Source organism: Equus caballus, chromosome 3 (genome assembly GCF_041296265.1).
Source record: "Equus caballus isolate H_3958 breed thoroughbred chromosome 3, TB-T2T, whole genome shotgun sequence".
Lineage (NCBI taxonomy): Eukaryota > Metazoa > Chordata > Mammalia > Perissodactyla > Equidae > Equus > Equus caballus.
In genome coordinates this window covers 83,669,025-83,695,612 of record NC_091686.1, presented here as the reverse complement: position 1 = coordinate 83,695,612, position 26,588 = coordinate 83,669,025, and the positions used below count along the sequence as shown (strand labels likewise).

Below are 26,588 nucleotides of genomic sequence, written 5' to 3'. Positions count from 1 at the left end.
AGACGTTTTGAAGTGACTTCCTTACTTTTTAACCCCAGCTATAAATCCAGTCTTTGCAGCTATAGACATGTGTGAAGGGTGTAAAGCTTAGGAGGATCGTGGAGACCCTAGACTGCAGTAACCATTGACATGGTCCAACCGCTAGTGAAGGTGATTGGGGAGCAGTTACACAGGTCATTGAGAACCTTCTACAGGAGAAGCCCAGTCTGGACTCTTTAATTGCTCTTTTCATTGATCACAAAAAATACAAGTATACCTTTAATATTTTATTTTCACTTAAGAAAAGAAAGATGGACAGCTGAGCTCTTTTTGATGTAGGAGCAAAACCTTTTCTTTGAGTTTTGGTTGATTGGAGTTTGGGTTGACTGATGGGAGTTCTCAGGGGAGTTCTGAGCTGCCGTCCTCACCATGCACCACACCCGAAGTGCAAGGTCTGCCATTTCTAATTTCAGTTTCCGTAAATGTAGTGGTTGGGAAACAGTCGGAATGCAGAATCCCCCCGTGATTGTGAATTGGGGGCCCTCCCCTCATCTTCTGATGTTTCACCCGCATTCATGCAGCAGTAGTCTTTTTTTAGGGGAGCCACCCTTATGAAGTGTTTCTTCATTATCAGAGAATCAACACTTCTCCCCCAACACACACAGGCTCATCTCATCAATTTTCATAACGTGTACTTCACTAATATGTAATACAGTATCAAGTCCAATTTTCCATAAACAGGTTTGAGAATAAAACCAAATGACTCAGATGGTGTGAGTAGAAAAGCAAAGATGGACGAGAGAAGGACCTAATAGCCTTGGTGTTCAAAGTCTCTGGGCGCAGTGTGGTTTAAAACTTTGAGGTTATTCAGCCTGACGGGTTGAAAGAGCTTCTCCTAGGAATGCCTACTTTGTGTAAGGTAGTAGAGAGATGGGAACGAAGATGCCGTTCACGTCCTCAAGTACAACTGTGGGGAACAAATAAAAATAATGACAACGATTAATTTTTTTAAATTATGTGATTTAAAACAAAGATAAGGGGCTCACAGAGGCTAAGACTGGAGGTCAAAGGGGTCAGATAAGCAAGAGCCAAAGTAGCTGAGAAAGTTTGAAGCTTCACCTGGGCCTTGAAGAATGTTTTTTGTTGTGGTAAAATATATGTAATATGAAATATATCATTTTAAGTATCCAATTCAGTGCTGTTAGGTATATTCACAATGTTTTGCAACTAACACCACTATCAACTTCCAGAACTTCTAAAAATCATCCCAAACAGAAACTCTGTACCCATTAAACAGTAACTCTCCTTACTGCCCTCCCCCTAGCCTTTGGTAATATCTATTCTATGTTCTGTCTCTGTGAAGTTGCCTGTTGTAGGTACCTCATATGAGTGGAATCATAGAATATTTGTCCTTTTGTGTTTGGCTCATTTCACTTAACATAATATTTTCAAAGTTCACTCATGTTGTAGCATGTGTCAGAATTTCATTCCTTTTTATGGCTGAATAATATTCTGTTGTGTGTATATACCATGTTTTGTTAATCCGTTCCTCTTTCAATGGGCACTTGAGTTGTTTCCACCTGTTGGCTATTGTGAATAATGCTGCTATGAACATGGAAATACAAGTATCTGTTTGCGTTCCTGCTTTCAATTCTTCTGGGTATGGTTGAATTTTATACTATTGAAAGGTTATAGAGAGGGTATGTTGGCATTTATCTTGATCTATTGTTAGAATCTTGCATTGTTAACTGTTCATAAGTGCCCCTTTCCTCCCTTATTTATGCTATCGGAGAGCAAGGACTGTCTTCGAGTTTCAGCACTTAGCAAGACACCTGGGATAAATATTTGCTGAATAGTTCCTGGAGTTCCTAGCCCAGAGCCATTATCTCTATAGTAGTTGGTCCCCAGAACGGTGAGTTTTGCCAACTATCATGTTTTGTTTTTTTTTGGCTCATTAATTAACATGTGTTCAGGGAACAGAAAACAACTCTTAGTATTAGCCTTAGCCAAAAATGATTAGGGAAGTACATTTTCTAATGCAAACAGTCCTGATATAGATAAAACCCAATTCAGTGAACATTTGTTGAGAATTTGCTGTGTACCAGACACATTTCAAAATGTCTAATTTCAAAGCTGGAATACCTTATTGGTATTGAATTTTAAATATAATAAAGGTATGTGTGTCTATATATTTTAGCATGAATCTCTAGTCTTTTTTATTGTGAAAATATTATAACAACGTTCAAAATAGTTTGAAAAAAAAAGAGAATAAATAATACAGTCCCACTCTAATATAAGCTCTATTTTCATTTTATAGTGTAAATTTGAGGGTTGAACCTATAAATAATTTATTTTGAAAGTAAAACCCTCAATGCTTCTCGTGGTAATTATTTTTTTTTAAATTTATATTTTAAAACTCTAGGAGTAAAGCGTAAACTAATGATCTCAAATTTGGAGGGCCCATTTTTGGAGGTATCCGTAATAGTTTTAATGGATGAATTAGGCCACTCCTTTTTCTTAGTGGAGCTGCAGAGTTGTCTTGTCTTTTGGGGATAGGTGAGTGGACTGTTACAGGGGCTGGGTGTTTAGCAGCCGGTTTTTCCTTTCATCTTTTATACGTTCAGGGGTTCAAGGGTGTGTTTTATGACTATGCTAAGGGAAAAAGTACATGTGTGACCCTTACTTCGAGGGCTTGGAGACCTTGGAGTTGGCAGAGGAGGGAAGATCTAGACGGAGATCACTAGTGAGCATCAGTCCAGGCCAAAGGGGAGATGGCACTGGACATGTTGGGAGGATTTAGTCAGGGCAGGTGATCAGTTAGGGAACAGCATCCTTGAGGGCGAGGCTTTTCACATGACAAGGAGGTGAATGGGTGGAGTTGGTGTGTCCTGGGGACACAGGCAGAAAGATAGGCATAGCGAGGAATGAAGAATGTTTGCAGGATCCTTAGCCAGCCAGCCTAAGGGTCTGTCTTATTAGAGAGGCAGGCTGGGTCCAGAGGAAACAGCTAGAAATTAATCTCATGAAAGAGCTTTGTAAGCTGTACATGATGTCAGCGTTTGCTGCTGCTGCCTCTGTCGGGGTTTTTGAAGCTGGGAGTGGAGTTGTTGAAAAGGTGGTGTTCTAGGCTGATGGAACCAAGTTGTGAGGTGTGCTGAGTGGTGGGTGGGGTGAGTGAGTGGAGGCTGGAGGTGTGGGTATGTTTTAGGAGAGGATGTTGTCACTCTGTGAGAGGTGGGGCAGCAGGAGTGGAAAGGCACACAAGGATGTGCGGCAGAGGCTCTGAAGGAAAGATTGCTGGGATGTGCTGCCAGTGAGGGAGAAGTCAGGCAGGAACCCGTTTGGGAAATGATGGAACCATTCCCATCCATAGGAAGTGAGTAAGTCGGGACTGATTAGAGGGGTGATAAGAGGTTCTGTTTTTAGAATAACTGTGTCTAATATTTATTTTGTGTTTTCTGTGTGCCCAAGAACAATTCTCTCTTCTTTTTGAGGAAGATTAGCCCTGAGGTAACTGCTGCCAATCCTTCTCTTTTTGCTGAGGAAGACTGGCCCTTAGCTAACATCCGTGCCCATCTTCCTCTACTTTCTATGTGGGATGCCTGTCACAGCATGGGTTGCCAAGTGGTGCCATGGCCGCACCCGGGATCTGAACCAGCGAACCCCAGGCCGCTGAAGCAGAACGTTTGCACTTCACCACTGAGCCACCGGGCCGGTCCCTCACGCACAATTCTGAATGCTTTTACATAACAGCCTTTGAAATTGGTGCTGTTACTGTCCCTACTTTACAGATGACGAAACTGAGGCAGAGTTGATTAGTAACTTGTCTAAGGATTACATGCTCAGTGAGTGGCAGAACCTGGATGCAAATCTAGGCAGGCTTAACACAAGAGCCAAGCTCTTACCCAGGATGCTTTCCTCCTTTACAGTAAGAGCTAGCTTTTATTAAAAACTGCCCAGTTCTGTGTTAATTTCCTTGCATGTATTGACCACATTTGAATCCCATAAGAACTCTATGAGATGAGGGCATTTTTATCATCATTTCCCACATGTGGAAACTTGGACACAGAGAAGTTGAATGACTTGCCTTAGGTCACACAGCTAGGCCTTGCCTACACTGGCATGGTAGGTCTCTGGAAGTCAGCAATATTTATTCAGCTGGATTGTAGTATCTACATATGCCTTTAAGATCCACTCATGAGAAAACTGAATTGATTGAAATATATTGCAATATAAATTCTTTAAGCATTTTTGGATTGAATTTACTATCAATGTCACTCATAGTCACTTGGAACTACTGTTTTTAAAAGGGATAAATGATTGAAGTAATAGTGCCTCCATTTATTGCGGTGCCCATATTCATTATTTAATGCTCTATGGCTTTGAAAATAATCCCAGCCCCTTCGTTTCCATACCCTTTCTGCTCCATTTAGGTGCTGAGCCTAGTGGCCACAGATAATGCTGCTCAAGAGCACCTCTCGTGTTGTTGCTGCTTGATAACATTTGATGATTATAATTGACCTTGTCGTCATCTTCTGCCAATCAAGGCTGCCGGGTGTCTTCTGATCTGAGGGTGTACTTTGCGTGACATCGTGGAGCTATGATCGATGCCGTGGTTGAAAGGCGCCCGCGTGAAATATTTGTCTGGAATAACAAGCTGCAGATTGCGATGGGTCATCATTACATACTTGCAGGGGACTATTTCAACTCTTCTTTAGAGCACCTTTGATCTGTCCCTCTCCACAGACTCTCTTCCTTCTGTCTTCAAATGTCAACAGGTCTCCTCTTTTCTTTAACTTTCACCTTGTTTGACTACAGATCTGTTTTTCTGCCTTCTCCTGCCATAGCTCTCCAACGAGAGGTCTACACGGGCATCCTTTAACCTTGGAACAAACAGAAATTTCCACTCAACTGAAATTGTACTCTTGGATTTCCTGTGGTCTCTGTCTAACCAAATTTGGGGACTTTTGCTCATTCCCTTAGAGCTTGCTCAGTCTCTGCCCTAAGACCTACCCACCTTCTTTTGAAACCTTCAAATGTGTTGCCTTCCTTCCCTCTTAGGCTTCTCCCCTTTCTTTCTGGTGTTTTTGTTTTTAAAATCTCCCTTGACTCTTTCCTACACCCTCTTGGCCGGAAGAGCCCTTCAAGATTGGTCCTCAGTGTGTTCCTCCTTTTTTCCACAAGCGCTTTCCCTTGATTATCTGAACCCATCTTTTAACTTCACCCATTATCACTCTGCCTCTGCCATCTAAATTTCAGGGCATCAGTGAGAAGTCCGTCTACCACCCAGAGAGCATCTGGGAACAGGTCTCTTGCTTCTCCTGTCCCGGCCCCTTTCTGACCATGTCTCCATCTCCGCACCCCAGCCATCCTGAACTTATGGAGAGTTTCTTAGTATGGCTTGTTCTTGCTGCCTTTGCCTCCCATCTGGCTTAGATGGCTTTCACTCTTCTTTCAGAACTCAGGTCTGTTCTTCTCTCCAACCTTGTATGTGTGTGGAGAGGGCACAGATCTGATGATGCACATGAGCCATTTTCCCCGCGGTCTTGCACTAGTGATTGAAAGCCCCCCAGGGAGATCTGTTATCCTGTCGCTCCAGCCCACCTCCCTCACCCGGGTCATCCATGAGTCAACCTTCTGTTTTTTTCATTGTACTAACCTATAACCATTAATGTGTTCTTCCTCTGACAGTATACAGATCTTCCTCTTTAGTATCAAATCTTTACTATAGGTTTTTATCGCTTCTACCTGCCCAAGGACCAGAGTTTTTCACTGATCTCCTTGAATCTAGTTGGCCTCTGGTATCTCACTGTGTTTGTCTTTTTGCTCCTGACAAGCCTATGGTGTCTCTACATGGTCTACATGCTATATATCTATGGTACATGTCTGTCTTCTCTTTTGCCTCTTCTGATATTGTGAAGGTGCAGCCCACCTCTTACTTTTTCTTCAGTTTAAAATACTAAATCTTGTAGCTGTGTTTCCCATATTCTGATACTTGAGCAGTGTGTTCTCTAACTCTGGAGTGTGTGTAAGGACCACATGTCACATTTGCATGGACTTTTCCCCAGAACCTAGCACAATGCTTTTGCAGATCATAATTAATGAACAGATGTTTGCATATATGGCAATAGATGCATGTATCAATGAATGGGCTGTTGTGAATTTTCTAAGGTTCAAGCTTGATATTCAGAGTCTAAAGTTTGCATCTTTAAACTAGTTTCTTTTCCAGGAAGCCTATGTAGGCTTTAGGTTGGTCAGACTGCAGCCCAACATATACCATGAAAGATTTCAGGGTCTGATCATTAAAAGTTGGCTTTTAATTTTCTGCCTTATTGTTTGAAACTCATAAATAGTTCTCCTTTGGATGGACGTCACCATATAAGGAGAATTGCCTAGAAATAACTGAATTCACAAAGCTTTAAGAAAAGCCAAGCTATGTCATGGTCATGTACATTTTGCCAAAAGAGGGACAGGCCAATAATTTTTTTTGTAGTGTGAGATTTTGTTTTTGTTTTTTCTAAGCTGGGTGTCAGCATGTCAGTATCACTGCAATGGCCCATGTTCAGAATGGAAGGTTGACCCAACTGTATGTTTAACCCAGAGAAGGCCATGGCATCCGGCAAGTCTTTGCTTGCATACCAAGTGTGACCCTCAGGATTAATGGAGGGTTGCAGAAAATAATTTTCTGGATGAACTTAAGAAACTGTAAACAGAGCTCTTTCTAACCATAAATAGGGCAGCTTTGTCCTATTTTTATTGTAGAGTACACAGAAGATGGAAATCAATATTGGAAGAAATGTTTTATTTCGCCAAGGAAAAAGATCATACTCAACACGATTCTCATTTTTCTTGGCAGGCTCTTCTCAACCATCTGTGAGTCCAGGGGAACTGTCTCCACCATCCATCCATCCAGCAAAATCAGAGTTAATCGTCAGTGTTGGCGACGAGATTAGGCTGTTATGCGCTGATCCAGGCTTTGTCAAATGGACTTTTGAGACCTGGGGTCAGTTGAGTGAGAACACACACAAAGAATGGGTCACGGAGAAAGCAGAGGCCACAAACACGGGCAGTTACACATGCACCAATGAAGGCGGCCTAAGCAGTTCCATTTATGTGTTTGTTAGAGGTAAATGTTCGGCTTTCTTTGATGTTATGCTTTAGAGAACTTAATATCCTGTTCTTAATCATGGATGATATGTAGAGGGCTGACCTATAGATAAAATATCACTGGCTGGGTCTAGAAAGCCTAAAACAAGTTTTTCTTTGCTAGTTTCCCCCATCTTTTGCTGCACAGGGGCTTTGGGTGCCACTCCAGCTGCAGGTCTGCAAGGCTCTGATACTCTTCTTTAATGAGATTACAATACGGCGAGCCCCTTTGTCCCGGTGCTCTGAGTAAACCCTGAGAATAAATTAGGCCCTTTGGGAAAGCTGCATTTTAATGCCTTGAGATCCCAGATACTCCCACTTAGTAAAAACACTTCAGGGAACTAAAGGCCTCTAAAGGCCTAAACAGACCAACACTTCAAAAGAACTGACCCACTTTTAGGGAGTAAATTCCAGAAAAATAACGCAGTCAGCTAAGCACTGCCTTTCCTTCCTGGGTTCTTAATAGACGTCAGTGGATTCATTTAAAAAATTGTGACCTCTTAGAAACAAAGGGAAAATATGACAGTTGTGTTTCTAGACTTCATTTCCTATGATGAATTCAGTGATTCATCTGCATTTGGGCTTTTAATATCCTTGTCAAGAGGAGGTTTGCTGGGAAGTTGGGTGGGGGGTAGTATCTTTTTGTTGATGTAAAAACTGAAGTACTTAAAGCTTCAGAGACATACCCAGGTTATAGGAGGAGAAATAGAGGCCCACTTCTACTCCTCAGTTTGTGCCTGGACTGGAGCTGTCACTGAAATAGGTGGGCCTGAGGAGGAGGCCTCATCCATGGTACTGTGGAAGAATAATGAATACATTTATCCCAAATTGTAGCTCTGAGCAACTGTGACATTTGGATAAGATTACCAACTCTGTCTTCCTTACCTAATTATTGTTAGGGAGACAGAATTCTCCAAATTCTAGGAGGAGAATAATTCAAGGGTTAATAAAGTTGACTCACGTGTTCACTATGAAGAAGGTTGCCATGAAGTTGATTCTGCCTCTCCTTAGCTTATCTGGTGTCCTTTCCTTGGTGGGTAGCTGAAAATAAATATACATAGATAAGCCCCAGCTTAGCCTCTGGATATGGTTCTATAATTGTTGAGCCACCCTGTGTGCTGTTCTGTGACATTCAAGAATGTACTCAGTAAGTTCCACTTGGTAATGAAGTATCATTCTGCTTATTAATAGGATGGGTGGACAACTGAATCAATGGGGAACGCTGAGTTAGCCAAATCAGTCTCACAGAGCTCACGAATTTTCTTTATAGGGGACGTCATCCTCAGTAACTTAGAGCTATACTTAATTATTACTGATTTAAGATGTTTGGGTACTTATGTAATCTGTGTTACAGCAATGAAGGGAAATGCGGTATTGTTGTAGGAGCTAGACTCGAGCAACTGAGAACGAGTAGATGGAAAAATAACCCACTATGGCCTCAGACCATAGTTCAGCCAGCGTGAGGTGATTTATTCACAGAATAAATTAGTGAGGCTGGGAGGTACATAATTCCTTTTGGGAAGCTCTTTTTCAAAATTGGGCAAAATTAAATGATAAGTGTATTTCAATTATGTCAAATTGATTTTTGTGGAACACCTGATTTCCGGTTGGAAAGGACAATTAGAAAACATTTAAATGTAATCTGTTGGCCCAATCGTGTACCTGTGTTATCTTTACACAGTAGAGATGGCAGCACATTGACTATACGGAATGGGGTTTGTCTTGGCTTATATGAGGCCTCCGTCTGCCTGAGACTCCACACCTGGTATCCTGCATAATTATTAATAGTACTCCGTCTCACTCACAAGTGTCCTGGTTTGGGCAATAAAGTATTTGCTACGGCATTTCTGAGATCCATAAGCTCCCCTTGTGCATATGAATTTATCTGATTTCCAGAAGCTACATTTATACATAGCTTTCAAGCAATATGAATAGAGTGAGGCCCACGTGTTATTTGTACTGGGTGGCCTGCTGATAGTTTTCTAGATTCGATTCAGAAGCTTAAAGATCCTGGAGACTGGGAGCTCGGGAAAAGGACCCACACAGAGGGGTTAGAGGATTTCTTGACTCTGCTAGGTATCTTAGACTGGCTGCTTCTGGCCCATGCTCCTTGAGGTATTCCCTGTTGTAGAAGAGAGTAATGGTGGTAATAAGATATTCTCAGAGTTTTAAGAGCTCGCATTGTGATATCAGTCAGACCTGGGGGTTAGAGTTCTGCCCAGCCATATCTGGGCCATGGCACTTCAGGAGAGTCACTTTTTTAAGACTTCAGTTTCTTCATCTATAAAATGGGTATAATGATAGTGTCCATCACATACAGGTGTGTTAAGGATTAAATGAGATAGATAAAGTGTGTAATGGTCCAAGCTGAGTGCATGGAAAAAGTTTAATGTTAACTCTTACTCGTTAGTGTTATTTGGGTAATTTCTACTTTTGCTTGCAAAGAAAAGAGTCAGCAGCCATTTGAGTCACTAGGGCTTGTTGTTACGAAAGGCAACATTTTAGATCTTTTAAAAATGTTTTCAGTGCCTGTGATCAACCATTCAAACTGCTGATTTTTGATAGATCCTGCAAAGCTTTTCCTCTTTGATCCTTCCTTGTATGGGAAAGAAGGCAGTGATACGCTGGTCCGCTGTCCTCTGACAGACCCAGAGGTGACCAATTACTCCCTCATGGCGTGCGAGGGGAAATCTCTTCCCAAGGACTTGACGTTCGTCGCTGATCCCAAGGCCGGCATCACGATCAGAAACGTGAAGCGCGAGTATCATCGACTGTGCTTGCGCTGCTCTGCAGACAAGGATGGCAAGTCAGTGCTGTCGAATAAGTTCACCCTGAAAGTGAGGGCAGGTATGAGCCCGTTCCTCCTTGATTCTGGGAGTGGGAGCATCTGTTGATCTAAAGAAGACTTCTCTCTTCCCATTGGTCCATCTAAGTATAGTCAATCAGGCAGCTGGCTGTTCATCAATTCCCCCAGCGTCACAATAATGTCAGCTGCATGTGAATTCTTTATTTCACAGTCCCAGCCCCACATGGCCATTCCGTGACTGCCTCCAGCTAGGTGTGTCTACCACAGATTGGCATTTAGACCGTACTGGGGACAGTCGTTAACCTCCTGACTTCAGGTCACCCCAGGTTTCATAATTGCACTAAGTGTTCCTTGCAAGAGAAGCTTTCTGGGCAGCTTTAGTTACACTGTTTGAAAAGACTAGCGTACAGATCATTCTTTCCTTGATTTACTGTTGAAATATGAATTGACTTTCTCCTCAGCTGTTTAATTTTAATGCATTCTCAAAACTGTTCACAATCTGAGGAGGAAAGCACCAACTGACTATGGACCTTGTTGTTATGGTGGCATTATGTAGAATATTTCGGTAGCTAGATGATATCCAGATTTGTATCTCAGAGATCATCTAATTCAACACCAGTTGGCATGCAGCTATTGAGTAGTTTTTATTAAGGCATTTGAAAAAGAATGCTCGTTGGGATTAAGGAAAGTTTATTTAAAACCTGGGATTTTCAGAAACAAGCAAGATACTATTTTTACAATACGTGGGAAAGATGCTTATTTGATTAAAAGAATAGAATTAGTTTTAGGTCACATCCTCGTGAAACGATGAAGGTTATGCGAGGCAAAGATTAAATCGGTTTCCGTACGCCAGGGCTTCTCCCTGTACTGAAAAAGCATTGTCCAGGAGCATTAGAACCTCACAATAGACAATCTGATCTTTTTCACTCAATGTTAATGAATTTCCATGAAGGATGCGTGATTTAATTGCTGATATCTTCAGATATGCACATAATAGAGATCAGTTAGTACCATACTTTATGTTTTATTTAAAAGGCGGCAAAGTAAGCTGTGCACATTTGAGGAAAAATCATAAGTTAAAATGTCATGCTATAATAGAATAAATTCTTTGAGGGCCACATTTCTTTTCTTTTCTAGCCATCAGAGCTGTGCCAGTTGTGTCTGTCTCCAAAGCAAGCTATCTTCTTAGGGAGGGGGAAGAATTTTCAGTGACGTGCTTGATAAAAGATGTGTCTAGTTCCGTGGACTCAATGTGGATAAGGGAAAACAGCCGGGTGAGTGAATAGTTTCCTTCATTTTTCTCAATATATCACTCTCTTTATGTGGGAGATTTTAAGGTTTTTCTTTAAAAGAGTCTATTAATTATCTCGGGGATGGCTCAGCTGGTGTGTCTGTGAGGTGGAACTGGCTGGGAATGTGTTGAGATGTGTATTTTCCACTTTCATGACGCCATATGTAGTTGTGTACATTCGCTATTAGTAACAAATAAGTGTCATTTTGTAAATTTATTGTGAGAAAATCAAAGAGAACTTCAGACTTATTACTTCATGCTGTTTCTTTGAATGACTTTAGTAGGGAAATTTTTAAAAAAATTAATGGTTAACTGCATAAATACGTTGATTTTAAAACTTCTTATCGAAACTATTCAGGCCAGATTACTTAAAACATGGGGAAGAGTTGCCAGTTTTTTTCCTTCCATGTTTAAAAAGGATAAATGGGTCTCAGAGATTTACCTGGAAGCTCTTTCCTCTCCCACGAAGTGGCCTATCCATTTGAGAGACAGATTTCTTTTTGTCTGGGTCTAATTTCCTCCTTTGAGGCTGGTTACCTGAGATCAAGTTGCTAATGGTTTTCTATTTGTTTTAGTCCCTATTAATAAAATGGTTGTCTTTAGTCCGAAACATTTAGACATGTTTAGGTTCTCATTTGTTTAACAAACGCACGTTGAATGTCTGCTATGTCAGAGACCATGTTGAGGTGTATCTTAAAATTAAACTTTAGCCAGTTATATTTGAAGGTTGTTTTTTTCTCTCTCTCTGCATAGTCATATTAATAGCAAAGTCTTTAAAATGCCTAATATTTTGCTTTAAAATTCCCATTGACTGAATTTTCAATAATTTTTGTTTGAATAATCTTGGTCATCTAGGTAATTAGCTCTCATGGTGGTTTTTTTCAGTGCATACACTGGAAAAACAAAGCGTGCTATTTTCTTCCCCTCCACTTCCTCTTCTTCCTCCTCATGCTCTATATTCAACATTGGCAATTTCATGCCTGTTTAAAGAATTTTTTGCTAAACAAGTAACCATAGTGATTAGCATAATGCAAAGCATGATAGTCCTCCTGTAGACCTGTGATGGATGGTAGCTTGCTAAAGAAAGTCTCCCATTGACTAGAAGAATGGATTGTATCGTAAGATTTGTTCTTTCAAACCAGTGACTCAGAGAAACAAGTTTGAGTGTTCATAACATATAATTTAATAAAAATAATAGCTTATGTATGGATTTTTGACTAATCTTACAGAACACAATCCCATATTAATTGGCTTTCTGTATCCTTGATTTCAGATGAGAGAACAATTTAGACTGTGTGTGTATCTGAGCCTCTGTATAACTTGGAAATTAGCCTTTTTGAGACGAGAAATTAAATTGCCCCAGGCAGTTTTGTTCTGAACCGTTTTTCCCAGGAGCCCTGCATGCCATTCCCAATTAATCCACTGGCGCTGGTAGATAAGCTTTCAGTGTTGGGAGCTCTTTGGGGAAATCCCAGTGTGCACCTCCAAGGGTTAAGGAAAACCAAATCACGTGCAAACAATATGCAATGTGTGACTTGCAGATGGGGCTCATGGCTCTATGCCAAGGTTCATCCATGAATCTTTTATTGGTATCTTTTGGCTTAATTTGGAATATTTAGCACTGTTAGCACTGTCAAATTATTTTAAAAATCCATAGTATGTGATTTTGACCATTTAGGAATAAGTTTAACTCACAATGAAGTTTTGGGTAAAATGACTGTTTTAGCATTTTTTGCAATTGTTTATTTTAAAACGTGAGTCTTGGCGTTTATTCAACACTTTTGAGTCTTGGTTACCTTTTGAATGCTTCTAAACCCTTGTACTTTTACTCACTTTTAATTATGATCTTTGACAGTATCCTAAATTATGATCTTCAAGTTTGGGTGTCAATATTGCGTCACTTTTATGACCAAGCTCTTCCTTCCAGCACTGGCATGTTCATTGTTTCTGTGTAGCTCCCTATTGTAGACTCCTAGGCTCTTGCAAGAACTAGAAAGAAGATACTGTGATTCTAGAATATGGTATATTAACTGTCCATTGTCATTCTACCTTTGTAGAGGGGAAGCCTGTGACATGATGGACTGGGAGAGGCCAGGGAAAATGTCACTTCAACTTGTTATTACATCTTCTTAACCATTGATCTTATGCAGTGAAATGACAGATTTCTGCCAATTGCTAGAAGACTCTCTTAGGAAGGAGTATCTTCAAATCCATATAGTGCTCCAGACTAGAAGGGCCTTTAAAGGCCATTGTGTTCTTGTCCCCTTTTAGAAACAAAAGCTGAGACTAGTGGTATCCTCGACTTGCCCAAGGTCTCACACTTAGTTAACAAAGCAGGTTTCTCTTCTTTTTATTTCAAAACATTCAACTTTGGCATTGGCTTTTATGTGTGCTGATTTTAAAGTAAAAAAATTCCAAAAATATAATCACATGAGAAAAAAAGATAGAATCCCACCATTGTATATAGCAGTGCTGTGCAATAGAAATACAATGTGAGCCTCCTATGTAATTTAAAATGTTCTACTGGCACGTGACAGAGTAAAAAAGGTGAAATTGATTTTAATATTTTTAATGCAGTATATAAAGATATTATTTTGTCATAATTAACATAATTATTAATGGGATATTTTACATAATTTTTTTTATATTAAGACTTCAAAATCTGGGACATATTTTATATTCACAGTTCAGTTTGGACTACCACGTTTCAAGTGCTCAATAGTCACATGTGGTTAGTCTTTATAAGTGCTATATTGCCTGCATCTTTTTTTCATATTCTCTCTCTGCGCATGTATTATCACATTGTTGCAGTTTTAAGGTACCCTCAATTAATGCTTTTTAATTAATATAAACATTTTTCTTATTTTCTCATACTCATAATTTTGATACCTAGTGCACATTTAGGTGATCTCTGAGGTTTCACTGCAGTAAATAACTTGGAGGTTTTTTTTCTCTTGCGCATTTTTTTTTTTTATTGAGGTAACATGCGTTTGTAACATTATATAAATTTCAGGGGTACATCATTATATTTCAGTTTCTGTATAGACTACATGTTCACCATCCAAAGACTAAGTCTAGTTATCATCCATCACTGTACACCTGTGCCTTATTACTCCTTTTGCCCTCCTCCCTTCCCCCTTCCTCTCTGGTAACCACCAATCCAATCTCTGTATCTATGTGTTTGTTGCTGTTTGTCTTCCATATATGAGTGAAATCATATGGTATTTGACTTTCTCTGTCTGGCTTATTTCGCTTAGCATAAAACCTTGAGAGTCCATCCATGTTGTTGCAAATAGCAAGATTTTATCTTTTTTATGGCTGAATAGTATTCCCATTGTTTACGTCCACCACATCTTTATCCATTCATCCATTGATGGGCACTTAGGTTGTTTCTAAGTCTTGGCTATTGTGAATAATGCTGTAATGAACATAGGGGTGCAAATATCTTTTAGCGTTAGTATTTTTGTGTTCTTTGGATAAATACCCAGATGTGGAATAGCTGGATCATATGATAGTTCTATTCTTAATTTTTTGAGGAATCTCCATACATGGGCAGGAGCTTTTGTGTTTTACTGAGTTAAGTTCCTTGAGTTAAATTTGCTGGAGTTGATCAGGTATATGAACATACCGCCAAGTTGCTTTCCCGAGGACAGTTCTGATTTATAATGCTGTCAGAATGGTCTAATGTCAGTAGGTTCACCATAGCCTGGCCAACAAATCACCCTTGATCTCATTCTGTGTCCATGTCAGCTCCTGTTTACTTTCTTTTTTCAGTTTTGTTTTGTTTTTTCCCATTGTAATAGGAATGTATTCACAATACAAAAAGTTTGGAAGGTGTAGAAAGCTATATGCTACTCCCTTTAATCTGTTCAGAGTGGCTGTAGTTTATGTTATGTTTTTTTCCCATGATGTTTTCCATACAAGAAATCTCTCCATGTCTTGTCTGGAGACAAATAATAAGAGTGGAATGATGATATCATAAGAGTAAATTAGCAACCTTTTTTCTTCAGCTCATGCTTAAATAATTTGGGGCTGGGTCTTATATACTTTGGAACTCCCCTTAATATTTGCCAGAATTCTGCTGGGTGAGAACAGTGGGATGAGTTTCCAAGTTAGTTTTAGACATTGTGATTCCATTTTTTTTCATGAAAGTAATATAAATGTTAGTAAAATAGAATCTATTATTATTATTAGCAATGTGTTTTCTTTCAGTCACTAGGATATAGAATAGAAAAATATATAATGGGAAATATTGATATCATATAACTATGCATATTCTGTAATATTTCTTATAGTAACTTTTAAAACTTGACACAAAAAATATTTAGCACTGCAGAGAATTTGGAATTATGTATGCTGTGGTTATTAAGAAATGAATTTTCATGTTTTTTTCTAATCATTAATAATGACTATCTTTCAATATAATCATGTAATATGAAGTGTTCCAATGACAGACTTGTCATGATGCTTTATTATTCTTACTTAAGTAGTGTATAATGAATGCTAATATGGAGAAGTTAATTGCTGCTATTTTTAATTTATCTAGGAAGGATCCTGAATATAAATTTTATGGTAATCTTTGATTTTTTTTTTCTCCCCTTCTGAAACCAGCAGACTAAAGAACAGGTAAAGAGTAGTAGCTCACATCAGGGTGACTTCAATTTTGTACGTCAGGAAAGACTGACTATCAGCCCAGCAAGAGTTAACGATTCTGGAGTGTTCATGTGTTACGCCAATAATACTTTTGGATCAGCAAATGTCACAACAACCTTGGAAGTAGTAGGTAAATATCTCTGGGAATGTATGAATTACTGGCAGTAGTGAAAGAAGAAATTACTAGATAGTTTCCTTTTCATGTTAATGGAATGTTGAACAGATTTTTAGAAATTTTAGTATCACTGAATGAATGAATGAATGAAATGAATGAATGAAAACATCGTCACCCCCTCCAACTAGAGCACAAAGGAAATTCTACCGGTTTAATAGAGGGAAGTGGAAAGCTGTAACTGACGTTGTTTACGCAGCCTCCCCTCCCCACCAAACAAACAAAATTTAAGTTGAGCTTTTTCAAAAATTCCAGTCCTTGCTGAATGACTTGCATTTGGAAATGGTGTAGCCTTTGTCTTTGGAGGAGAGCAAAGGCTTAGAGCCTAAGATATTTCTCTGAATCTTTGGGTGAGGCCCCTCGGCCTTTTGGTTTAGAGTTTTACCCCTCATGGGCTCTCATTCATTTGTAGCAAGAAAGGCTGAATTTGAGCCTCTCCTCCCTAGCACGCACCTCACCATGCCCTGTTCTCCAACCTTAGGCCATAGCATAGACCTTCAGGCAGGAGGCCACTGGGGAATGGGTCATGGGTCCTACAGAGTGTAAACTGGAACATGGTAGCCTGTGTCCCTAACCCCATCATATCTGGTGTACACAATTGCTTTAGCCTTTTCTTCCCCACTCTAGAAATCTCTCTAAATATTTTCCAATCATCTACTTAATGAGAGCAAAGTCTAGGGAAGTACTTGATGTTTTTGATTTACTGAAAAAAATACTAATTTTTAAATTACTTCATTTGCACATTTCTTGTCTTTTGAGTATTGTTTGAATTTAATCTGTTTTCTTGTCTTTTTAATGCAACCATATTCATTCTTTTTGCTTGGCTTTGACTAAGTCTTGAGGCTGGTGAAATTCTTCAGCACGAGCAATAATAAAATGATGTGATATTTGTTTTCCTCTCTCTCCTTTCCCCCATATTTCTTCAATAATTTATGTAGCAATGTTAGAGATCTGTGATTTATCCCACCATAATCTCATATAATTTTGGCGTTTCTGCCCATGTTTTAATGGAAAGTAGCTCAGCAGACCGAATGTGGAGAAGACATTTTACTTGCAATTATAGAGTCAGCACACAGAAAGAGTGCTACTTTGTCCCTGAACGTGATTATGAACCATTTATTAATTTGAATAGAAAGCTATGCTTTTAAAATATTAAACTCCATAAGTGCTAATTTGCTAAGTTGATTAGGGAGTGTGTTGATATATCAGCTTCAGCTCCAGAAAGCAATTAGAAGGATGTTTTCAGCATATTGTTGTGTGTAATCAGATTTTTAAAATCCATTCATCAATTTCCAAGAATATAACTATATAACTGGAAAGACTTGTGGCCGTGAAACCTGAATCTGGTTTTGTGTTGTTTCAGGAGTGGGTTGGGATGGGAGAGGAACAGGAAGAGACAAAGAGAAAAGTAATTTCTTTAGGGGTTGAGAGAGGGATTTGGATGCAAGGTGGAGTGGTGGAGAGCACAAGGCTTTGGCTTGGCCCTGATCTGGTTTTCAGTTGGGCTCTGTCACTTAACTTTCGAATGCACCCTACTTTAACTCTGCCTGCATGTTCTCCTCTGAGAAACACAGCCTCTAACTCCCGAGGCTGTGAAAGGAGAAAAGGCAACAGATTTTATTAAAGTGCCTGGCATAGTGTTTGCACTGGATTAAATGAGGAACTTCAGACTAGTGTTTTGTATATGACTGTAAGAGAAATAGTATCAGTGCGAATGTTGTTGTTTGTAATATTTGAATACTTTGCATTGTGTGCTTTCTTTGGATTTAAGACCTTGAGAACCTGAAAATTTAATGCAGCATTCAGATGAAATATTTATTCCCTCAAAATTAACCTAAATTAGCTTAAAAATGGTGGAAGGTATGATTTATGACTCAGGTATTAGAACAGAGTGGTGGTTTCTATCTGCAGTTTTCTATCTGCAGTTTTCCTTTGGATGATTTTTTGTTCTCACCTGAAAAACCCTTTTTCCGTTGGTACAAAGGATAGTTGGAATTAATTTGTAATCGGAATCTATAAGGAAACGAAAGGGCAGTAGATACGATAATGACAACTCCTGTGGGACATCAGTGTATTTAACCAAATAATGCCAAAGATAGTGAATGATCATTTTACATTCTACAATTAGTTTTTAAATTTTGAAAAATAAATAAAATAAAATAAAAACTCTTCCCTAATCTCACTAACTGGAATGTAACCATTTTAAAGATATTGTTTATCTTTTTGTATGCAGCAGCACTTTAATTACACAGACAGTATTATTCTCCCTCTCTCTCTAACTGAAAGTATACAGTGACTCTAGGATGTGCTATCTTAAGAAGAGGCCAGCCTTGGCTTCCTGCAGACCTGTATTCAAATCCGGGCTCTGCCATTGGGTAGCTAGCCATGTGGTTTTCCAGAACTTGGGTTTTTTAGGAGTTATTAAATTGGGAGTTATAAGTTTTCTCTTTCAGTATTGTTACAAGATTAAATATTTGTCATAATTATTAAATGAAATGTATGCTAAAGTACTTAGGACAGTTCTTGGCACATAGTAAGCATTTCATAAATGGTGGCTATAAAAATAATATTGACAATTGTTTTACTACATTCTTTTCCAACCTCTTATATTATTATTATATAACCATGTCTAAGGGCTGCTTTATTAATTAACCAGTTTTCTGTTTTCTTGTTTTAAAAATTATTATAACTAGTGTAAATAGCACCTCTTTTTGCATGTAGCCATCCACTAAGAAGAGTTCTCAAATGGAAATTACAGGGTTAAATTGAAGAACAGATAATTTTAAAAAGTCTATATTGCTAAATGCTTGCTTTTTTTTTCTTGTTTTTTTGCTGAGGAAGATTGGCCCTGAGCTAACATCCATGCCCATCTTCCTCCACTTTATATTTGAGATGCCTGCCACAGCATGGTGTGCCAAGCCGTGCATAGGTCTGCACCTGGGATCCGAACTGGCGACCCCCCGGCCACCAAAGTGGAACGTGCAAACTTAACTGCTGCACCACCGGGCCAGCCCCAATCTTCCTCTGTTTTGCTTAAAGAAGATTTGCCCTCCACTAACATCTGTACCAGTCTTCCTCTATTTTATATGTGGGCCACTGCCGCAGCATGGCTGACAGTGGTGTAGGTCTGCACCCAGGATCCAAACCCGTCAACCTGGACCACTGAAGCGGAGCACATAAACTTAACCACTGTGCCCCAGGGCCAGCCCTGCTAAATGCTTTCTAAAAGAGCTGTGCCACTTTCTAATGTGTCACACTCAGTGTGCTACTTTTACCACACTTGCAAAACTATTGCATTTATTTCAAATCGGTATTGTTTTTCCATAGGATGGATATACTTTATTTTTTAACAGCTTTATTGAAGTTTTGCTATTTTTAATAAGTGAAATGTGATGCCTTATTTTAGTTACTAGTTTAAATATTTTTTTCTTCTATAGTTTCATGTCCTCTTTTTCCTATTACCTTGGTTAATTTTACTATATAGACATTTTTAAATGTTTATATATTCTGATTTGTCTTTTATAACTTTTTTCTTCTGTTGCTTCTAAACAGCCCAGAAAACTGCCCCCTCTGTAGAAGTTTGATAGGAGTCAATTCTGTTGTTTACTTAAAAATACAGTTTGAGGGGCCGGCCCAGCGGCGCCGTGGTTAAGTTCGCACGTTCTGCTTCGGCAGCCCGAGATTCACCGGTTCGGATCCCGGGTGCAGACATGGTGCCGCTTGGCAAGCCATGCTGTGGCAGGCGTTCCATATATAAAAAGTGGAGGAAGAGGGGCACAGATGCTAGCTCAGGGCCAGGCTTCCTCAGCAAAAAGAGGAGGATTGGCAGCAGTTAGCTCAGGGCTAATCTTCCTCAAAAAAAAAAAACAAACCCAGTTTGATTGTTAAAATGCTATCTTTGATCCATCTGTGACAGATGATGTGATGAGAAGATGTAAGTTTATTTTTCTTCCAATACTAAATGACAGTTTTTCAACTTTTTAATTGAACATTAGAGGTCTCTTTCTCTTCTTGATTTATGACAGCTTCTTATCACACATACAATTATCCTGGGTCTGGGTATAGGCTAACTCTTTAGTTCGAATACTTTTTAACCTAATAAACATCAAGGCTAGCAGTTCTAGAAGACTTACAAGATGATGATAGATCTTTAAGAGAGCTGCTTATGAGACTGAGGTGGGAGAATAAACATTCCAACTGTGTGTCCTTTCTCACTTTGTGACAGTGATTCTGCAAGAGCAAAATAAAGTGTGAAACGGCGAGTTAACGTTCTTTTACTTGCTACGGTCAATTAATACTGGAAACCTGTCAATTATCTTTGCAATCCAAAGATGAAGTTGTGTTTTTTGTCGGGTAGTTGTGGATAACAGTTTCTTTCTGTTTGACTCTGTTATGATTAGATAAAGGGTTCATTAATGTCTTCCCTATGATGAATACTACCGTATTTGTGAACGATGGAGAGAATGTAGATCTGATTGTTGAATATGAATCCTACCCCAAACCTGAACACCAGCAGTGGATATATATGAACAGGACCTCCACTGATAAGTGGGAAGATTATCCCAAGTCTGAGAACGAAAGTAATATCAGGTAAGAAGAGGGCCCGGCACTGGACATTACACGTTTCCCCCCACTTCCACTTGGCTTACCAGATCCTACCGTGTGACCCGTAAATGTATGAGAGGACATCTGCTATGGAAGGGAGTTTGGGGCTGCTTCCTGAGTCTCCATCCCAGTATTTCATTTTGCTGTGTATTTAGCGCACATGAAAAGTCTGTGCCTCAGTTTTTTTCATTTGTAAAGTGGGGGATAGTTCTTCCCCAGAGTTCTGAGGCTATGTCACAGCAGTGACTGGCGTATACTAGGGGCACATTAAATAATTCTCTTCAGAGAAAGAGGAGAGTGAGTGCCTTCAATCGTTTCCTTAAAACTTTAGGAAAACTCAGAATCATTAAGTAGCTTTGGGCCAAGCAGTGAACTTGAGTTCTTTTTCATCAGGCCTCTCATTTGATCCTCAAAACATTTGTCATAAAAATAGTAGCAATAGTAACATGTTATGAAAGCTGTGTGTGCTTTTTTCTGTCCTGCACTGTTCCCCGTACCTTATGTATATTAACTTGATAAGTTTAGTCCTCACAACCCTATGAGTGGGAACTCTTAATTTCCTCGTTTGTATAAAAGAGGAAACTAAGGCCCAGATGAGTTAAGTAATTTGACCGAGATCAGATGACTAATAAGAAGTCGATGCCTAGAGAGTTTGTAGTTTTTTCCAGTCAGAGGCTGTTGGCCGTTACAAGAATGTGGGTGAGAGATATTGGTGTTCTGGGCCAAGGTCTAAGGGTTGGAGGGAAGAAGATGATTTGGGGGGTGTCCAGGCTACCTCTTTAACAAGATTCAGTGATTGAAGGGGTAGGAGGGAGAAGGAAGGAGCTGAAGATGTCCCTTGGGAGTCTGAGGCCATCAGCCAGGTTGGACGGTGAGAGGAGATACCCTTCAAGGAGGAGGAGGAGGGGGAGACAGTTCAGCTTGGGGTTTGTTGAATTGGAGGTTGACCGTGGGATCTCTAGTGATGTTGAGGTAGGAAGTATCCTAGGTCAGCTTCCCTAGAAGCAGAGCCTGATACAAGAATTCTCTGGCAAGGGCTTCATTAAGGGAGAAAGAGCCCTGCCCGGGCGTGGAGGAGCAGGGTGGGGAGGGGAAAGGAAGAAAGAAAGGATTTGATCTCAAGGGCACTCTGGAGCTGGGCATGTCTCCCTTCCCATTGTCAGTCACTCATTGGCTGTAAACCTGGTGGGCAGTCAACTTCCATGTGGGTCTAAGCAGCCAAGGGCAAACGTGGGAGAAGGTTGCAGGTGTGAGTCCTTATTAGCTGCCCCCATAGCAGTGGGGATGGGCATGAAAATAGCTCTGTACAGGAGGCGTAGCACAGAGGAGTCTGGCCTAGAGATAGAGACTCAAAAGTTGTGAGCAAACAGCAGATAGTTCAGTGTGAGAGTGGATTGCCCCGGGAGCGTGTGCGGTGTGAGGAGAGTCTGAACAAGCCACTGCATACGTCCAGTCGGTTGTGTAGCCCGTGTTGGTCAAGGGCACTCCATCCACGCTGGAGCCCTTATCGTTAACTCCGCTCAGTCTGCACAGCCGTATCTGGCTACCCGACAGTGAAATAGAAGCTTGAATAGCAAATACTGCGAAGGACCCTAGGAAGAAGTAACAGAGGGTGGAGGGAAACCGGGAGATTGTGGGGTTGCAAGAAGGGGGGCGAGGGCAACAAAATTGACCTTGCTGCTCGGGCTCTGCGCTGTCTGTATGGAGACAGCCTGCATGCAGCTGCCTGCCAGTCTGGGGTTTTGCAGGCAGGCGAGTTCAGGACACTGGTGAGAGGGCAGTTGAACAAAGGACCGTGGGCAGAGGACAGGGCCGTGAGGACAGCACGGGAGGAAGGAGAGGCTGCAGTCTCTGTGAGGTTGCCTTCATGCTGAGAAAGCCTTTCCTCATTGTGTATTCTCACATGACAGGCATTTGTCCCAAATTAAGTATGTGTGTGTGTATTTGTATTTGTTGTTTGTGAATGTGGATCTTGTTACTACTGCATTACATGAGTCATTTTTCCTAACCAGACATGTATTTCCAGAGGGGAGCTGTGACAAAGGCACATCCTCTGAGGCAGGCCATCTAGGTGTGACTAATTTATCGTCTTTCTTTGTAGATATGTGAGCGAACTTCATCTGACTAGATTAAAAGGCACCGAAGGAGGCACTTACACGTTTCTAGTGTCCAATTCTGATGTCGATTCTTCCGTGACATTTAATGTTTACGTGAACAGTGAGTAAAACAACTGGCTCCTTATCATCTTGTTTTTTATTATTTTAAGTTGTGGCTGGTGTTTGTAACAGCTGCCGAACTGAGCTCATTGTGTACTATGTAAATAATGTTTCATGATAATTCTGACCTTAACAAAGACCCCGTGGTTTGGTGGTTGGAAGAATGTGTATGAAAACCAGTTCCTTGTCCTACATTGCACTGACCACGTGACCTTGTAGACGTCGCTCACATTCTGGGTGCTACCTTTGAAGTAAACAGAGGAGCCACAGAAGTTAAAAACAACAGTGGTTTGAGGGAAAATGTATTCTTTTTGTATTTTTTTTTTGAGGAAGATGGCGCTGAGCTAACTACTGCCAGTCCTCCTCTTTTTGCTGAGGAAGCCTGGCTCTGAGCTAACATCCGTGCCCATTTTCCTCTACTTTATATGTGGGACGCCTACCACAGCACGGCTTGCCAAGTGGTGCCATGTCCACACCTGGGATCCGAACTGGTGAACCCCGGGCCGCCGAGAAGTGGAATGTGCGAACTTAATCTTTGCCACCGGGCTGGCCCCGGAAAATGTGTTCTTGTTGATTGTTGAAATGGGGAGCCAGAGGTTGACTAGTAGCTGGATTACGGTGTCAGGTGGAAGGAGACGCTATCAAGCCCTGACATGATTTCTTTGTTACAGGGCTTTCTCTTTGGAGATTGTGAGATTATTTGTGTTCAGATTGTTCTCCCACTAAGATGAATGCAATATTGACCCAGCTCAGAGGGTCCCTACTGCATACCCTGTGGGTGCAATGGGAGAAGGGAGCGGGCGGTTTAGGGTGGGGGATGGCCGTGAACACCTGAGTCCTGCCCTGCTGTGGCCTGCACCCCCACAGCGGCTTGGAGAAATGTCTGCACAGAGGTTGAGGCCAAGGGCACACACTCACCCACTGGGACTTTTGCCAAGTGCGCAGCTTCCTCCTGGCTCTCCCATGGTGCCAATCTGCATTTCCAAGGAAGGGCGGCAGATGCCTACCGCAGCACACCAGCCTGGGCACCAGAGCATGGGAGGCCTCCAAAGACAGAATCCTTGGGATTCCCACAAAATGGGATTCCCCATTTTGGGATTTGTAGGATTCCCACAAAATGACCATTGGAATTAGCCACCCTGGGTGTGTGGGGGCCGAGGAGACAACCTGGAACATTGCCTAGAGGACAGCTTAGTAACTGCTGGGTACTTCGCGTGTGTTGGGCTGTAGGACGGCAGCCAGTCCCTTGTCCACAAGGAGCTTACTACTTGCTACATGAAGTGATTTCACATCATTATGTCCTTGATGCTGCAGCTCAGTGGTGTAGTGGGCTGGGCAGTGGGATCCACGGACCAGTGAAGACGAGAAACAGCTAATAAGTGATACTCAGGACAGGTTTTTGGTTACTAACCTGGAGTCTTTTGACTATACCAGCATTTCCAAAATTGTGTTTCCTGAACAGGATATGTGTTTAGATAAAGAGGGTCACATCTGTGCCATTAAACTCTTTTCTAACCGACCGACCTTCTCAAGGCGCTCGCTGTGCTGATGTGTATTATGCCTCCCCTGGAGGGGGCTGTGGAGGGCTTGTCCCAAGCTTGTTTGACCACAGAACTCTCCTTTCCAAGGGTATCATGTTCATTAATATCTCAGCTCCTTGGAACAGTTTTGATTATACGGTGTCTCATTGGCCCACAATTCAAATATCTCTAGATTAATTCAGATGTTAATTGGAGCAGCTTATTAGTGCATTACAAATGGGCAAAATTACCTGCTTCTGAAAAATCTTAATATTCAAGTAATTTACGAGATGATTGCAGATAAATCCATATCCATGTGAGCATAATATGCATGCTGTCCATACAAAACTTTATTTTGGGGGCCGGCCTGGTGGGACAGCAGTTAAGTTCGCACGTTCCGCTTTGGCGGCCTGGGGTTCGCCGGTTTGGATCCCAGGTGCGGATATGGCACCGCGTGGCAAGCCATGCTGTGGTAGGCGTCCCACACATAAAGTAGAGGAAGATGGGCACAGATCTGAGCTCAGGGCCAGTCTTCCTTAGCAAAAAGAGGAGGATTGGCAGCAGATGTTAGCTCAGGGCTAATCTTCCTCAAAAAAAGAAAACAAAACTTGATGCTCTCATATGGTGCTTCTTAAACTATCTGTGGTCAAAGACATTTTTTTTTAAATTTTGAATTCATTCTGGATCAATACTTCCTATAAAATAGAGTAAGAACCAATTACTAGAAAAGTAAAGCAAAAAAGAAAAGATATATAAGATACGAGATCGTATTTTTTTTATTATTAAATTCAACAGATACAAAAATTACCCTGTCAAATTGCTCCTTCTCAACTCTTGTTCTCAGTTTCTGTGCTTCCCTCGTGTGGTCCAGTAACAGCAGATTGTGGACGTGGCCTACTCCGCAGACCTTGCTTTGAGAAGCTCAGTGTTGGGGATTTTATTAAATTAAATGCCGTTTATCTCTCTCTTTCCCTGGCTTCAAGGGCAAGGAGGCATTAAGATCTGTTTCTTTTCCCCTTTTTCATGCTTTCCTTTGCCAGTGTATGGTCTGCTAGTTGTGAGTCATTGACCTTAGAAAGATGTCACCGAAGTCATCCTTACTTTTCTCTGGGTGACAGGGTTCCTACCGTTTTACTTGCCAGGCTAATTTACCATGCGGCAGGATCAGTATTAATCAGTTCTGCTGGTGAACTCGTGCCTGTTTGAAACTAGATAGGAAATGGCATCAACCTTCCCAGACAATCCTTTCTTGGATTCCCTGTTAGTACAGGAGGCCTTTTCTGTATTCTAGGGCCTGGGTCACAGATCCCCCCACAGCATTTACTGAGCTCCTGCTTGGTGCACTGAGTGAAGATGAGGGTAGCATGTTTGTTCTCTGACCTCTTGGGTTAAGCTCTTCAGGAAGTCTTTTCATTGATGTCAGTGTGTTACAAACACGAAACTGACTAAAGGCATTTATTTCACTTACCTAACAGGTTGGATTTCTTGATCTCCAAATGCTTTGACAGGTAGCATTTTTATGTGAAACTTAAAACATTTGCCTCTTGTGAAATATGCCCCAGTTGCTCTTCATGGATATGTATAGTTAGCTAATTTCTTTGTTGATTTTTTTTTCCTTTTTGGATTGAAAAACAATTCTAGTGAATACTATTATGGGGCAAAATTTTTTTAAGTTAAATTTTAAAATCAAAAGCTAAAAATAGTTTTAAAATTTAAAATTGGAGCAGTTGTGTCCATTTTGATGTAATGTTTTAGCTGAGCCAAATGTATATGTGGATCTACTGTATAGTATTCTGTAAATGAGCTTAGCCCCAAGGATGAAAGAAATTACACTCTGCAAAAATTAGAATTCATAAAAATCAGAATGATAAAGGCAAAGAATAAGTGCAGAAGTTCAGGGTACTTTTGCTCAGTAACATTGATACCTAATTGCTTAATAGATTCCTGAGAAATGCTCATGAAAATCCTTGATTTTGAATGGTTAAATGTTTGGTGGCAGAGAAATCCATTTGTTTTGAAAATTCTACATATAGATTTGAATATAGTGGGAGAGAGGTGTGTGTGTGTGTGTGTGTGTGTGTGTGTGTGTTTAGATTGTTTATGTGGGCGGTTTAAAAAAAATCATGTCCTGCCAGTTTGTGTTAAGAGGAAAATATGTAACATGTAAAGCTTGAAAATGTTTAATACTATTTTTATTTCT

The 26,588-nt window shown here is 40.6% G+C and overlaps 1 protein-coding gene across 11 annotated transcripts in view; it reads left to right on the top strand.

The window, feature by feature from the left end:
- Window positions 1-26,588, top strand: part of KIT (KIT proto-oncogene, receptor tyrosine kinase) — a 118,870-nt gene that overhangs the window by 28,814 nt on the left and 63,468 nt on the right. For 4 of the 11 annotated variants that reach the window (XM_070261640.1, XM_070261641.1, XM_005608574.4 and 1 more), the window contains 6 exon segments: window positions 6,836-7,105; window positions 9,691-9,972; window positions 11,069-11,205; window positions 15,837-16,005; window positions 20,448-20,637; window positions 22,754-22,869. In XM_070261640.1, the coding sequence (XP_070117741.1) occupies window positions 6,836-7,105; window positions 9,691-9,972; window positions 11,069-11,205; window positions 15,837-16,005; window positions 20,448-20,637; window positions 22,754-22,869 (1,164 nt within the window). 11 annotated transcript variants of the gene reach the window in all.